At 33.3% G+C, this 12,937-nt stretch overlaps 1 protein-coding gene across 1 annotated transcript in view; it reads right to left on the reverse strand.

Annotated features, from left to right (window-relative positions):
- Positions 1–12,937, reverse strand: part of DNAJC1 (DnaJ heat shock protein family (Hsp40) member C1) — a 112,530-nt gene that overhangs the window by 61,798 nt on the left and 37,795 nt on the right. Inside the window, exons 2-5 of the mRNA XM_032991471.2 lie at positions 9,077–9,178; positions 8,259–8,305; positions 1,668–1,833; positions 666–763 (exon numbers count right to left, since the gene is read on the reverse strand). Of these exons, the coding sequence (XP_032847362.2) occupies positions 666–763; positions 1,668–1,833; positions 8,259–8,305; positions 9,077–9,178 (413 nt within the window). The remainder of the gene's footprint in view (positions 1–665; positions 764–1,667; positions 1,834–8,258; positions 8,306–9,076; positions 9,179–12,937) is intronic.

Raw genomic sequence — 12,937 nt, forward strand, 5'->3', positions numbered from 1 at the left:
GTCATCAGGAGAGACGACAGGCAGAATGGTCTCTGATCTCCATCCTGCATTGATCCAGTTCATGCCCCTGCTGTGTGAACTATTTAAACCCTTTATTTCTTTCTATGAATCAATAGAAGAAATGGTGGTATCTTTTGGAGTGTCCTGAAAGTCACTATTTCCCCTACGTGTTTCTTAACAAACAATGGTATTAGACGCCTTTACCAGCATGCTTGTTTTTAAGTTAATCAGATAAAAAGCATTAAATCAGACAAGCATTAAAACCCCATAAAAACTCCTTCCTTGGTATGGTAATAAACTAAAGCTTAAATAAATTGAAATTTGTTAATTGTAATCAAAGGTAAAAATTTTCAAAGATGGAAAAAGTTGTAAAATCCTCTAAAAACAACGTGTAGAAATAACACCCTTCTATAAGCCAGATACCATTAATTCTGCCTTAATCTTTCCATTATTGTTGATCTGCTGAATAAACACCACACATTTATTTACAAATCAAAACCTGAAAACACATCTACACTGGCACACTTTATATGAGAAATGGCTGTTACTACAAATAGTTATTTTACTCATAAAATATTTCAAAGATGCAAGGAGAAAATGATAGAACTAAACCAGTAGCTAATAAAATATCTTAAAATGCAGAAAACAAGAGAGTTCCATCCCACCTTTCGTTTTTGTCTAGAACAGCAAGTTTGGCGTCATCTGTACTCCTGCCGCCTGTTTTTTTCTTCTTCTCCCTCTTTTTTCTGCTAAGCAGTTCATCCTTGATGTAGAAAGAACTATGGTTACAGGTTATCATTAACATGTAAACTACAAATGTTACTGGGACTCTTCCATGAAGGGTAAACAGTAGAGTAGCGTTTATGCAAATGTATCTAGGGGTCCTACATGATTAAGTAAAATGATCTATCTTAACAATAACTGTTGCCATGGTATCCAGTCTTTAAACACACATGAAGTCCAGTTCTGTCACTCATGTGTATCTCCATAGCAATCAAAGTTTTCTAAGAGGAGAAAGCATTCAGCTTGCCTCCTTTCTCATTCATCAACTTCAATAATGCAGTAGAAAATAAATAATAAAAAAAAGGTAAATAGATGTTAATATATGAATATTTTTCAAGTTATGCTTGGGGTTTTTTTCTAGTCTAAGTGCAATAGATTTTTATATGACAAAAAAATAAAATAATCAAAACCTTATGTGGTTTATACTGCTTACCAATGCCTATGCTGTTAACAAAAACCCAAAACAAAAAAGCATTTAGCTAAGAACAAAGGCAAAGCAAGTATGACTGAAATGAATAAAAGCTGATTATTTTTAAACAACACTTAGGAAAACCATAGACATGACTACAGTGGCATATGATTCTGCATCAATAGCAGACAGGAGGGTTTTTATTCCTCCTCTTCCTTCCTGTTAAAAAACAAAGCATCATCTCTTGCTATTTATTACCAATTCTAGAAAAATCAAGTAGTTTTTAGATTACTATTTCTGATATGTTGAATATCTTGTTCTATAACTAATCACCATTATTAATATAATCCTTTTAAAGTATGAAAAATCCAAATTCAAAATAGGGGAAGTGGTAGAAATCCCTATAATGTGCAAAGTTCTGCAGGAAATTCAATACTAATAATTGAAGTAAGTTTGATTTATTACCAATACTTACCAGCTGTTTTTCCAGGTAGATTGACCAAACCACAGCATAATGACCCACTGTGAGTATAATGAACAAGAGTAATGCCAGCTCAGCATTGCTCATTTTTCTCACCCGCCTGTAGTAGAATACAGGCTGTCGCCAATCTGGTAGTCCATTGATCAGAATATCATCATACCTACAGTAGCAAATATAACAGGCTTTCATGGAGCACTAAAAATTAAAGCCAAACCATCCAATTATAAAACAAAACAAATGATAGTCCACAGACCACCTGAATAATACACACACAAATGATCATTTACTAATACTTTATTTATTTATTTTTTAGAGAGCAATGCCTTGTTTTGTCAGCTTCTAGGCTTCATCTGGAAACGAATGGAATCCAGAACTCAATGTTGGGGAAACATATCTAGTCTTGAGCGTGGAGCGGAATGTAATTTGCTCCTGCAACATCCCTCCTCCAGTTCATTCACTTCTGAAATAACAGACTTCTAGAAATGCAGGTGTGTTCTACCTGCCTAGTAATCAGCAAGCAGGTCTCCACAACAGAAGTGAATAACAAGCCACAAACTACTAAACTGGTACCAGAGAACAAAAGTCGCAAGCACTAGAAACCCTTTTTTTCTTTTACAAATTAAAAGCACAAATGTTGGGGGGAGGGGAGAGGTATCTTTGCTTTTGTTTTGTTCTTTAGTAGCACGATATCCATTAGGTAAAAATGCTGCCAGACTTAACATCCATTCTGTGTCAGACATGAATTTAAGTTAAAGGCTTGATTTTGACGTTCAAAAACAAAGTTCACCACAGCTAGACAATTTTGATTTTCTATTTGAAAAGCTGTCTCCAAAATCAATCTATTTTAAAGCTGTTTAATTTTACTAACACTACTGGCTGTACAGATATTTTATGACAATTTGTCAGTTTTTCTTCACACAAATGTACTGAAATATCTTCGTTTGTCTGGGGTCTTTTATTTACAGTATGTTATCAATTTAAAAAATCAACAAATCACAGGCATGCAAAACAGATTTTTCTATTTGTTAACTGTCCAGAGTAAAGTTTCAAACAAAAATCTCTACAGTAAACTCAAAAACCTGTATGTTCAAGATGCACAACCTGTTAATCTTAAATTGAACACAACTGATTACATATTCTAATCACACCATTTCCAGAATTAAATCTGCACTGAAAGGCCTAATTTGGTGCAACACATTGACCAAAATATTTTAATTAAAAATATTCTGAGTTAGTCGCAGGCCTAATTACAGGAATAGAAATAGGGCCTATATTGTCATGCAGGTCAGTAGAACTCAGTAGTAGGTTTTTCTCAAGTAAATTGACCAATCCAGGAATAATAGCGCAGCTGCTAAACTGCCAGTCTTGACATGTAAATCAATTTAAATGCAACAACTGCACTAGCTACTTTGATAGTTATTAAATTGATACCTTGGAGATGTACTAAAAAAAATTTCCACAAGCAAATTCATTTTTTTCTTGAAGCAGAAAAAGAGGCAATGGCCTTCAATGAAAAAAATATACTTTAATTCAGTGCATCTAGAAAAGCTGACTTCTGATAAAACATTTGTTCAAGCTGGCATTGTTATTTCTATGCAAGAGATTTAACACCTCAGGATTCTGCAGTGTTCTAAATGCTACCAGAACTAAAATTCATATTACAAAACTCCATCTTCCATGACAACTATGAGAATACTAACATTAATATCTGTTATGGTAAAATTTGAAGTAGTAACTTTTTTCCTTTCCCAGTAAATCAGAAGAAATTAACTACTGATGTCTTAACTCTTAACACAAATTCTGTTCAGAAAAATTGCTTAGGATGTTATGTCAAAACTAAGACTTCACTTTTTGTTTAAGAATTAAGTAGAAGTTTTAGCATTTAAAAATAATAATGTACTCGCTAAATATTTTATTGTTAGAATACAAGAAAAAGCTTTAGAAACAAAACCATTTTTAAAACAAATTTGGTTGATAACAAGATTTCACAAAAGATGTTCTTCCTTTGAAAACTTCAGAGAAATATATGTAGACACAATGAGGAACTTAATACTACTACAAATTTATTAAGCACTTGCCTACCTTATACACTACGGCTTGTTAATTGATGTACTGGAAACATGGCTACTGATTAAATAAGCAATACAGTAGTATGTAAAACAAGATTGCAAACTAACCTTTGGCAACCACATTCTATTATAAATTATCTGTTAAGAAAAAATAAATTAAGACAGCAGAGTCTCTTGCACTAAACACTTTAAACAGCACTCTATATTTACTAGGCTATGTCTGCTGTTCTGAACAACAGTCTCCAAGGATTAAGTCTCAGAATCAATGCTCTATTGATTTTACTATCAATGAGCATTATGGCTCACACGACTGGCCATTTTAAGGGAAGATAGCTTCTATTATAACCCACTTTTTAGAATATATACTGTTAAAAAGATAAATCACTGCTTTCAATAAGTAATTAAGCTCTGTATTTGAAAAATAAAGATATCAATGATTTTTAGGTTTTCAACTGGAAAATGATCCTACTGAAACTCAGAAGCTTCCCATAATTCTTAAATCTTGATTTCCAAATTTAGGATGTGGTTTAATTAAAAGCAAGTTTCTCATTAAAAAGTTTCTTTATAGAAACCTATATTAACTATGAAAGATAGTTAATCCACATGCATCAAGAACTACAGTCAAAATATAATTACAAAACATTCTTTTGCCAACCTATATTAATTGTTACTCTCTATAAGGGGGGGGGTGGGGGAAAAATCAAGCTGAAAAGAAAAAAATGCATCTGCAGTACTTTTTCCCTCAGACACATGTACATAGAATGCAGCAAATCTTTGACGTATGAGTATGCCTGCCAGTTGCCTCTGAATGTAGCAGTCAGCAAGCTAAAAAACCCCAAAGCACCAGTACAGAAACAAAAAGAAAGAAAGAAAAAAAAAATATCCCCATTTATAAACTTAGATTGAATCTTTATTTTAAACTCAGGATTCTATACAAGACTTATTAGTCTTGTACTAACAAGTAACCAATTGCAAGATTATTAAAGTTTCATTCTTCTGTAAAGTTTCATTAAACAGTTTTCAGAGCTCTTTGTAGAATCAATTACATTGCAATCCATTAACTGTAGTAGCTAATTACAGCATCATCTATTTTAATATAATTTACTTTTCCATTTAAGAGAGCCACTGCATTTCATGTTTCACATAATTTCAGAGATCTGATACAGTTTATATACTATAACCTTGAACTAATGACATCTATTCTGAACTATGGGAACTATACTGGCATTTTTTTTATTTTGGGGGCCTTTTTTCCTCAAGCTGTCAAAGACATCCAGTGCAACATCAGCCAGAACAATTTATACCTATGAATACAGACATGTAATTATAATGAGAGCTAAGATAAACACCTTTCTTACTCTAAACAAGTATATCTTGATTCCTTTGCAAATGCTTCCTGTAATCAAGCCCACATTGTTACTGAGGATATGCCTGGTCGGTAAAAATGCTCCTTGAATTGGTAACAAACAATGACATTAAAATCTAAGATTTTTGCCTAATTACAATTAATAGAAGTGTGTAAAACTGTATACTTTTTCATAAATTAAAAATAATCTAAGGCAAATAAAATTTATCATCATCGAGGTGATTTACCAATAAATGTCCTAAAGTAAAGTGTATTACAGGAAGTGCACCTATCTCTACATAGCCTAAAGAAACTTTTCTGTAAAATTTCACACACTCTACAGTGTGTATACAGAACATAAAATATTATGTTCTGCTGCATGTATGTTTAATTAAATGTTAAACACTGTTCCATTAAACAATGTTGCATGTATGTTTAATGTTATATTAGAATGTTTTGATTATGTATCAAAGTGTGTAAGAGAAAAGTATTAAGACAGTAATATTACTATATTCTGTAGTACTAAAAATAATATTAGTATACTTCACAAGCAACTATATAACTTTCTCAAAAAAGCAAACCATATTTTAATCATAAATCCCTGTATTATAAGTGCCAGTAGAGGAACCATAATATTTTAACAAAGGCTTCTGCCATCAGGTAAAGTAAAAATTCACTGATAAATATGAAAATACAAAGGTTTTAGAAAATTACATATAACTGGCCAACAGATCCGCCTTTTCAGAACCTTGTTTCTGTACACGCACACAAACAATTAACACTGACATTCACCAAGACATAGAGGGAGGGTGTAATTAGACCCAGTTTTAGTGTTTCAAAATGAGTTAATCACTCACTCATACAGTGCAGGACTTTATTCTGCCTTTACTGGTTCCACTCTCTGTATGCACACCAGGACCAATCCTGGATTACACCACTTGAGATGAACAGTAAGAAGCAGGTACAGCTGACTTCACTGTAGAGAAACAAGAGCCTGCAGCTCACTCCTGGAAGTGGTGTAATCCCATGTCACAAAACATTTAGGTGTCCAGTTGTGAAGGGATTCCCAGCTAAACTGCCAGAATTTCTTGCCAACTGATTTCAAAGAAATTGAACTAGAACCCCATCAGGTCTTCTAGTTACTTCAAAAATAAAAACTACCACACTGCCAAGGAGGGGTCCAGGAATTGGGCAGAAAGCCTTGTTACAGCAGACCTAAATAAGTGTTTCTGGAATGAGGATAAAACTGAGTTGATGAGCCCTAAGAGATGAAGGGTGCAGCACAGTTTCTCCCCAGTGTGTGAGCATGACAGTAAACTTTGAGCCTGTTCCACTAGGTCCATCACCTCATACAATGCATAGCCAAACATCAACATCTAAAGTAGCAAGATCCCAAAAAGCAACGATTCTCCCCTTTCTTTTGCTGTACGCTTGCAAGAAATCCGAGTTACAACGGAAACAATATTACAGAGGGAGCAGCTCCTAGCACACCTAATTAAGACTTGCTTTATAGACATGCTACAACAATGCCTTACAGGATACAGGACAGAACATCCTCCATTTACAAGCTCAAATCAGAGTTTATCATTAAGCTGTGGGATAAATCTGATCAATAAAGGTTTTCTCAAATCATTGAGACCACATATCTCTGCTACTATATATGTTACTTCTAAACTCTAGATTTCCAGGAAATTCTAGAAAATTCCAGAATGTAAACATTATTTAATCTACTACGTCTATATTTAATCAATTAGAGAAGCAACATCAACTATATATCCAAACTGCGCAAGAAAAATACAACATTGTCTATTTACAACATAAGTTATTGACAATGAAATCAATGTAAGCTAGAACAATCTATTGCTGCTTTAACTTCTCATTTGTAATCACTATGCTGCACTAATTAACAATATTCTCACAAACAAGTTGGGTAAGTTAGTCACATTCATAATGTATACAAGGCTTAAAAAATGCAGTTTTTACAAGCTACTGCATCACAGTTCCATGCAAAAAGCTGCTATTACAGCTGCAAAGAAAATCCTAGAAGTTCCATGCTAGAAATAAGTTTCAGAGAGGCAAGATCATGAAGTATGTATAAACAGTTATAAACAAAAAGGTGGGAAAATTTGGGGAATAACTCACATTTCAAGTGGTCTGAAATCACTTAACTAACAAATTTTTTTAAACTTTCCTTGAGTAGAACTCCACAATGAAATTCTCTCATGAGAGGTGAAAAAAAAGATTTCCAAAAAAAAGATTTCCATAAGTACTTCTATGAAGTGTGTTTTCATGACACTTCAAGAGAAGATTATCAAAAAGTAGATAATCTGTACTATAAAACCTGGACTCCTGCCAAGACATCTACAAAGACAAAAGCCCTTCAAGAAACATATCGTGTTAAAGACTTGTAAGTAGAAAGATGATTTACTAAACTGAAACCCAAAAGCAAAACTCTTTCAGTATCCCAGTTTTCTTCATAATCATCAGTTTAAATGGTCATCTGCTTAGGAAAAAAAAAAAGTTCAGAACAGTCTTCCGCAAAGCAGATCAGCCCCAGGTTTTCAGTTCTTAATCTTATCCCCTTCAGGTACTGCTGGATCTGCTCCTGAAGCAGCAAGGACAACTATCATTTATTTAAAAAAAAAAAAAAAAAAAAAAAAAAAAAATTGATCGATAACAAAGTCTATGGTATTATAGATAATGTATCTGAAAGAAAAAACAGTGAACTAAGCAACAGAAAACAATGTTGAAGACGACATACACTGGAAATAATCCCATGCAACAAATCTTCTACTGATATAGTGAGATACAACTGACAGTTAAATCAGTGGCCTATATTTTCAACCACAACTTTAATAAAACAAGCAATGATAACTGACACAACAAAAAGTGATATAATTATTAAGTGTTCAAAATGTTGCTCCAAACAACAGCTAGCTTTTAAAATTCTTTCAAATACTAATTTTAAAGGAGAATAACCAGTATATCACACAAAAGTACGTATCAACTTCCCCTTCAAGCCACATACAATCTTTAATTAAACAACTACATAGGAATTACAAACTTAAATTATGCAAAAAATCATCTTAAGTGTTACAGCTAAGTCAAACAGGACTTCAATATATCACTGTCATGAATGCTTTATTTAAGAACCCATGCAAATTAACTCACCTCTGCCTCCTTTGTTCATCCTTTAAAACCTCATAGATGGCCACCAACTAAAACAAAAACAGAAAGAGAAAAAAAATTCACAAAAGAGTTTACTTTAGGATTGAAATTATGAAGTTTGAATAGTAGTATTATATTTTACATTTGACAACATGACCTTTGCTAGTTTTCCCTTTTCCCTAAAACGCTCAGAAGCAAACTGAGTATGCAAAAGAAACAGTGACATATTCATATACAAAGTGTCATCAAATATACAAGCAGCTCCTACAAAAGACTTTTTTTCCCCTCCTCACAGCTGTCAAACGGAGTCTTGTCTTAGTTACACCTTAAAAACAAAAGGTATCATATGTTTCATCCTAAAGATCTTACTGAAATGAAGTAGCCTGTGTTTAGTCATCAGAAGTATGTTTTTAATGGTAGTGCTCATTACAACAGCCTCGTGGTTTCATTCCATAAAGACTCAAAAGGCAAAAATTCAAAACCTAAAATAATTTTCAATAAATTATGCCTGCATATGGCTTGCATCAAGAACTGATCAGAAACTTGCCCTGTAAAGTCTTAAATAAAGTGCAAAACCTATTTTCTTCCTAAAAGTCTAAGTACTATGTTCAAAGCATTATTAACATATAGGTAAATACTAAATCGGAGTTATTCAAGAATTAAAAAAGTGTACTTGTTTTTAATCTAGCTACATCAGGAAAAATGTAATTCAATGTTCAACTCTGTAATTTCAAAGGTGTACCATTATTCTTAGTAAAATAGCATCATCATAAAAAAATTCTATTTTCCCTAAAGCTTTTATTGCCACACATTGCACTTACTTGCCTAAACTGTGTTTCTGCGTTTTCATCTTTATTCTTGTCTGGGTGTAAAATTAGTGAAAGCTTTCGATATGCTTTCCGAATGTCTGCAGATGAAGCCTCCTGAAAAAGGAAAACAAAGCAAACTGTCAGATATTAATTCCCAGAACTTTAAGATGTAAAGACAGCCAAACAAGTACAGGAACCAAGGCAACGTAATTTGAGACTTCTAACAACCAAACCATGCAACCAGCCTGGCCTAAATAACTGAACAGCCATGCAGTCCAATTCATTTTTCATCTTAACTTTCTTCATGACCATACACCCATTACAATGATATTTGCCAAAACTTCCGAACACTTTCTTGATTAAAAACTAACCTGGGCACCTTCTGCACCACTTAAAAGTTCAAATAAAAACTGAAAATTATTGCATCTGCATATATTCAAGACAGACATCATTTGAGCAAATTATCATGCTCAATTTCCCAACACAAGACTTGCTATGAACTCTTTCCTTATTAATATTTACATGTAATTCACCACTCACATGACTTTCATTCAACTTCAGCTTCACCATATCTAAAGAATTATATTTTTCTAAAGTAGCTTCAAATTGAAGTCTTGAAGTTATACTGTAACACTGGCATCAATCTACACCTTAATCATTGTAAGAATTGCACACATTTGGGGAAAAAAAAAAAAACTCAGAACATAAAATGCATCAATGACGTACCAATTTAGCTGTTCAATGCACAAATTTCTGAATTAATGACTGCTATTTAGTACATGCTATAAACATATCCAGAAATGGAAGGTTTTGAGAGTTGTATTATATACTGTATAGGTGTTACACTCACCAGAAGATCCACAAAGCATTACATTTAAACAGAACTACTTGCATTCTATTACTAACATGTCCAAGGCAACATTTTAAAAAAGCAACTGTTTATCTGAAAATTTTTATTTCTCCATTTTATATATATTGTTCCCCAGTATATTCTCACTCTCAAAATTACAGTGTCAATAGGGATTAAAAAAACACCAAAACTCAGATCTGAATTAGCTGTGAGAGGAACAGAGCTGAAATAAGATAATTAATGCAATATTGTAATTAGTCTGTCAGGCTTTTTATTATAAATCATTATTTTCATTTTTAAATTTTCAGTTTTATAACATGAGGCTATAATAATGCTGTATACAAGTTTGTGCCGTGAGTGAATATTAGAGAAAGTCTGGAAGAGGTGAAGCGGAAAAGGACAAAGCAGGGGAAAATGCAGAATTTGAGAAAATTCAACTTTGAAATTATATTTTAAGGAAGCTAGTATTATCCCCTAATGCAAGACTAAAGTTCCCATAGTCTCTTGTCTGTCAAAAGAAGGTGCTTTTATTACTTACAGGGAAAATTTATCCTGAAAAGACCGCATATGCATTTTTTAGTTTTTTAATTTTCCAACAGCTACTTCTAAGGTGTGTGCACACCAAAGCAGAATTCCTCTGGTTAAGTACTAGCCTGCTTCCAGCTCAATTACTGCCAGTGAGTTGTTTCATATTGCCGTTGCTTTATAGGTTTATTGTTAACTCTTGGGTAAGAGGAAGGAAGAGACAGTAACTAAATATCTACTCTTAGCACAAAAAACCCATTAGATTCTTGAGATGTAGACAATAAAAGCGTATGAAATAAATGAAAAAGTGCAAAGTAAGTGAATCTTTTAAAAATTACAGACTGAGACCATGATAATCTTAAAAAATGATTACCTCCAGACTGTGCACTGGAATGAACAACAGCTTACTCCTTCTCTACCACTATTTAGATGTACTTGGTGGTATTTTTGAAGCACTCACGATGAACAGTTAAAAACGTGATAAAAGCAGATTAAACAGTTGTCCCACACTATTCTCTGAATTTTTTAAGCAACAAACAAGCAAAAAAAAATACAGTGTTTTCAGTTGTATATGAACAATTTAAACTTTAGTTTTATTTGGAAGCAGCACGATTATTTGTGTAAAATATTAGGACAAATGGTAGTTTATCTGTTTCATGCTTAAGCAAAGCAAGAGATGCCAAGTCAACTCTGAAAGAATAAAGTTGCTTAAACATTTACATTGCTTCACCTTGAGAAGTTGAAACAAAAATGTATAAACTTACAAAAACAGATTGTTCATTTTAGTTACCAGAAATAAGCTAGAGATTGTTTTGTTTCCCCTCATGTACCAACCCAGTCAGCCACTTCATAAACAATGCGGGCTTGTCTTCAAAGCCAAATATAATATTCCAACCCTACTTTACAAAATATAAATCAGGAAATAGTTTACTGGCCATGGTTTTAGTAAACAATGAAAGTGATCTGTATGAACATATCAGCTAATCGTAATTAAGCCCCTCAAAGGTTGAAAAGGGGACAGTAATACCAATAAGTAATTAAATATGGGATATTGCTGTAAATTATTTAATTATAACTGATCCATAGACATTTCTAAAGTGACAGTAAGTATGCCCGCTAACCAATTCTTCACAATACTGTCAAACACAACACAAGAAAATGTTGTATGTTCCAAACATTTTGCTAATTAATGCTACCTACAGGTAATGTTAAGCATCTTCAGGCAAGGTTCCAGATTTTCTAGGAGCTGCCCTAAACAAGTGATTGGTTTTTGAGAAAGACCTCTCATCACTACAGAGCTTCCTAGTAGTGTATGACCCAAAGAACAATTATTTTAAAACTAATAAAGAAACATCTACCATACTGAAAGTCAGCTCTAAGAGACTTTCATTGATAGCTAACTGACTCTGCTGGCCACTTTCAGTAACATTTCCATAAAGACTTAGCAACAAATCACTAAGGTAAGAGTCAGTGTTTTCTACAAAGATATTATATTACATATTAGGGCAGAAGTCCAAAGACTAGAGAGAAAAAGCCATGACCACCCTAAGGTTTTGTTTGTTTTAAAGAAAAAGTTCAGAAGACATGTTGGATGGCTTCATTTACAATTCAGAAATCTCGATCTGTTACATCTAAGGAGGGAAAAATAAAATCTGTATAGGCATATCAGTTAATAGCAGAAGGAGGTGGTAATGTGAAAGACAGCTAGTGCATTCAGTGATTTCTCCGACCCTGTGATTCAGGTTGGCAACTTTTTCCATCAATTAAGGTAAATGAACCTGTCACACTGTCTCCCTCATGTGGATACAAACATCAAAAGCATCACCCTATTTCTTGATAACTATCTTTTCAAAGCAACATTGTCTCATCGTGCTTCCAAAGTTGAACATGTCTTTACATATCCATTTCTAGTTAAGGGACCTTACAAGTTGAGAACTGTACTCACTGCAACAGCAGCACACACTTCCAAATGCAGCATCTAAATTCACTTACATACGAGTCACTGCTGTTCAGGAAGGAAAAAAGGCAATACTCCATCACATATATAAAAGCAAAGCATAATATAAGCACTTATATGAAAAGATAATGCAAAATAAATGCTCTATGCTAAAATAAAAACTGCTCAGCTCTCAGCTCCATAGCTGGAAAAAATGTGGACAGTAGACAAGTCAATGGAGAAAAAGGTGTTTTGCGCTGGAATTTTCTCAATATCAAACTGCAAGTCTATATTTAGGCAGGCCACAGTATGGCCTCTTTTGTATGCAAATACACAAGTATTCATGTGGTAATTTTTAAATTGCTAACACTTTACTGAACAAGCAGAGTGTCCATGTGTCTAGTTACATGACCTCTAGGTATAAAAGTTCAATCTTTTACCTTTTTCGCATAAACCCTTATACTACAGACAAGCATTTTAGCACACACACAAAATTACCATTTGAAGTAATAGACAGTATGTCAAAAATTAAACACCTTTAAGGTACTTTGTTGGAATTTTA

Source organism: Tyto alba, unplaced genomic scaffold (assembly GCF_018691265.1).
Source record: "Tyto alba isolate M040663 unplaced genomic scaffold, T.alba_DEE_v4.0 Super-Scaffold_38, whole genome shotgun sequence".
NCBI lineage: Eukaryota > Metazoa > Chordata > Aves > Strigiformes > Tytonidae > Tyto > Tyto alba.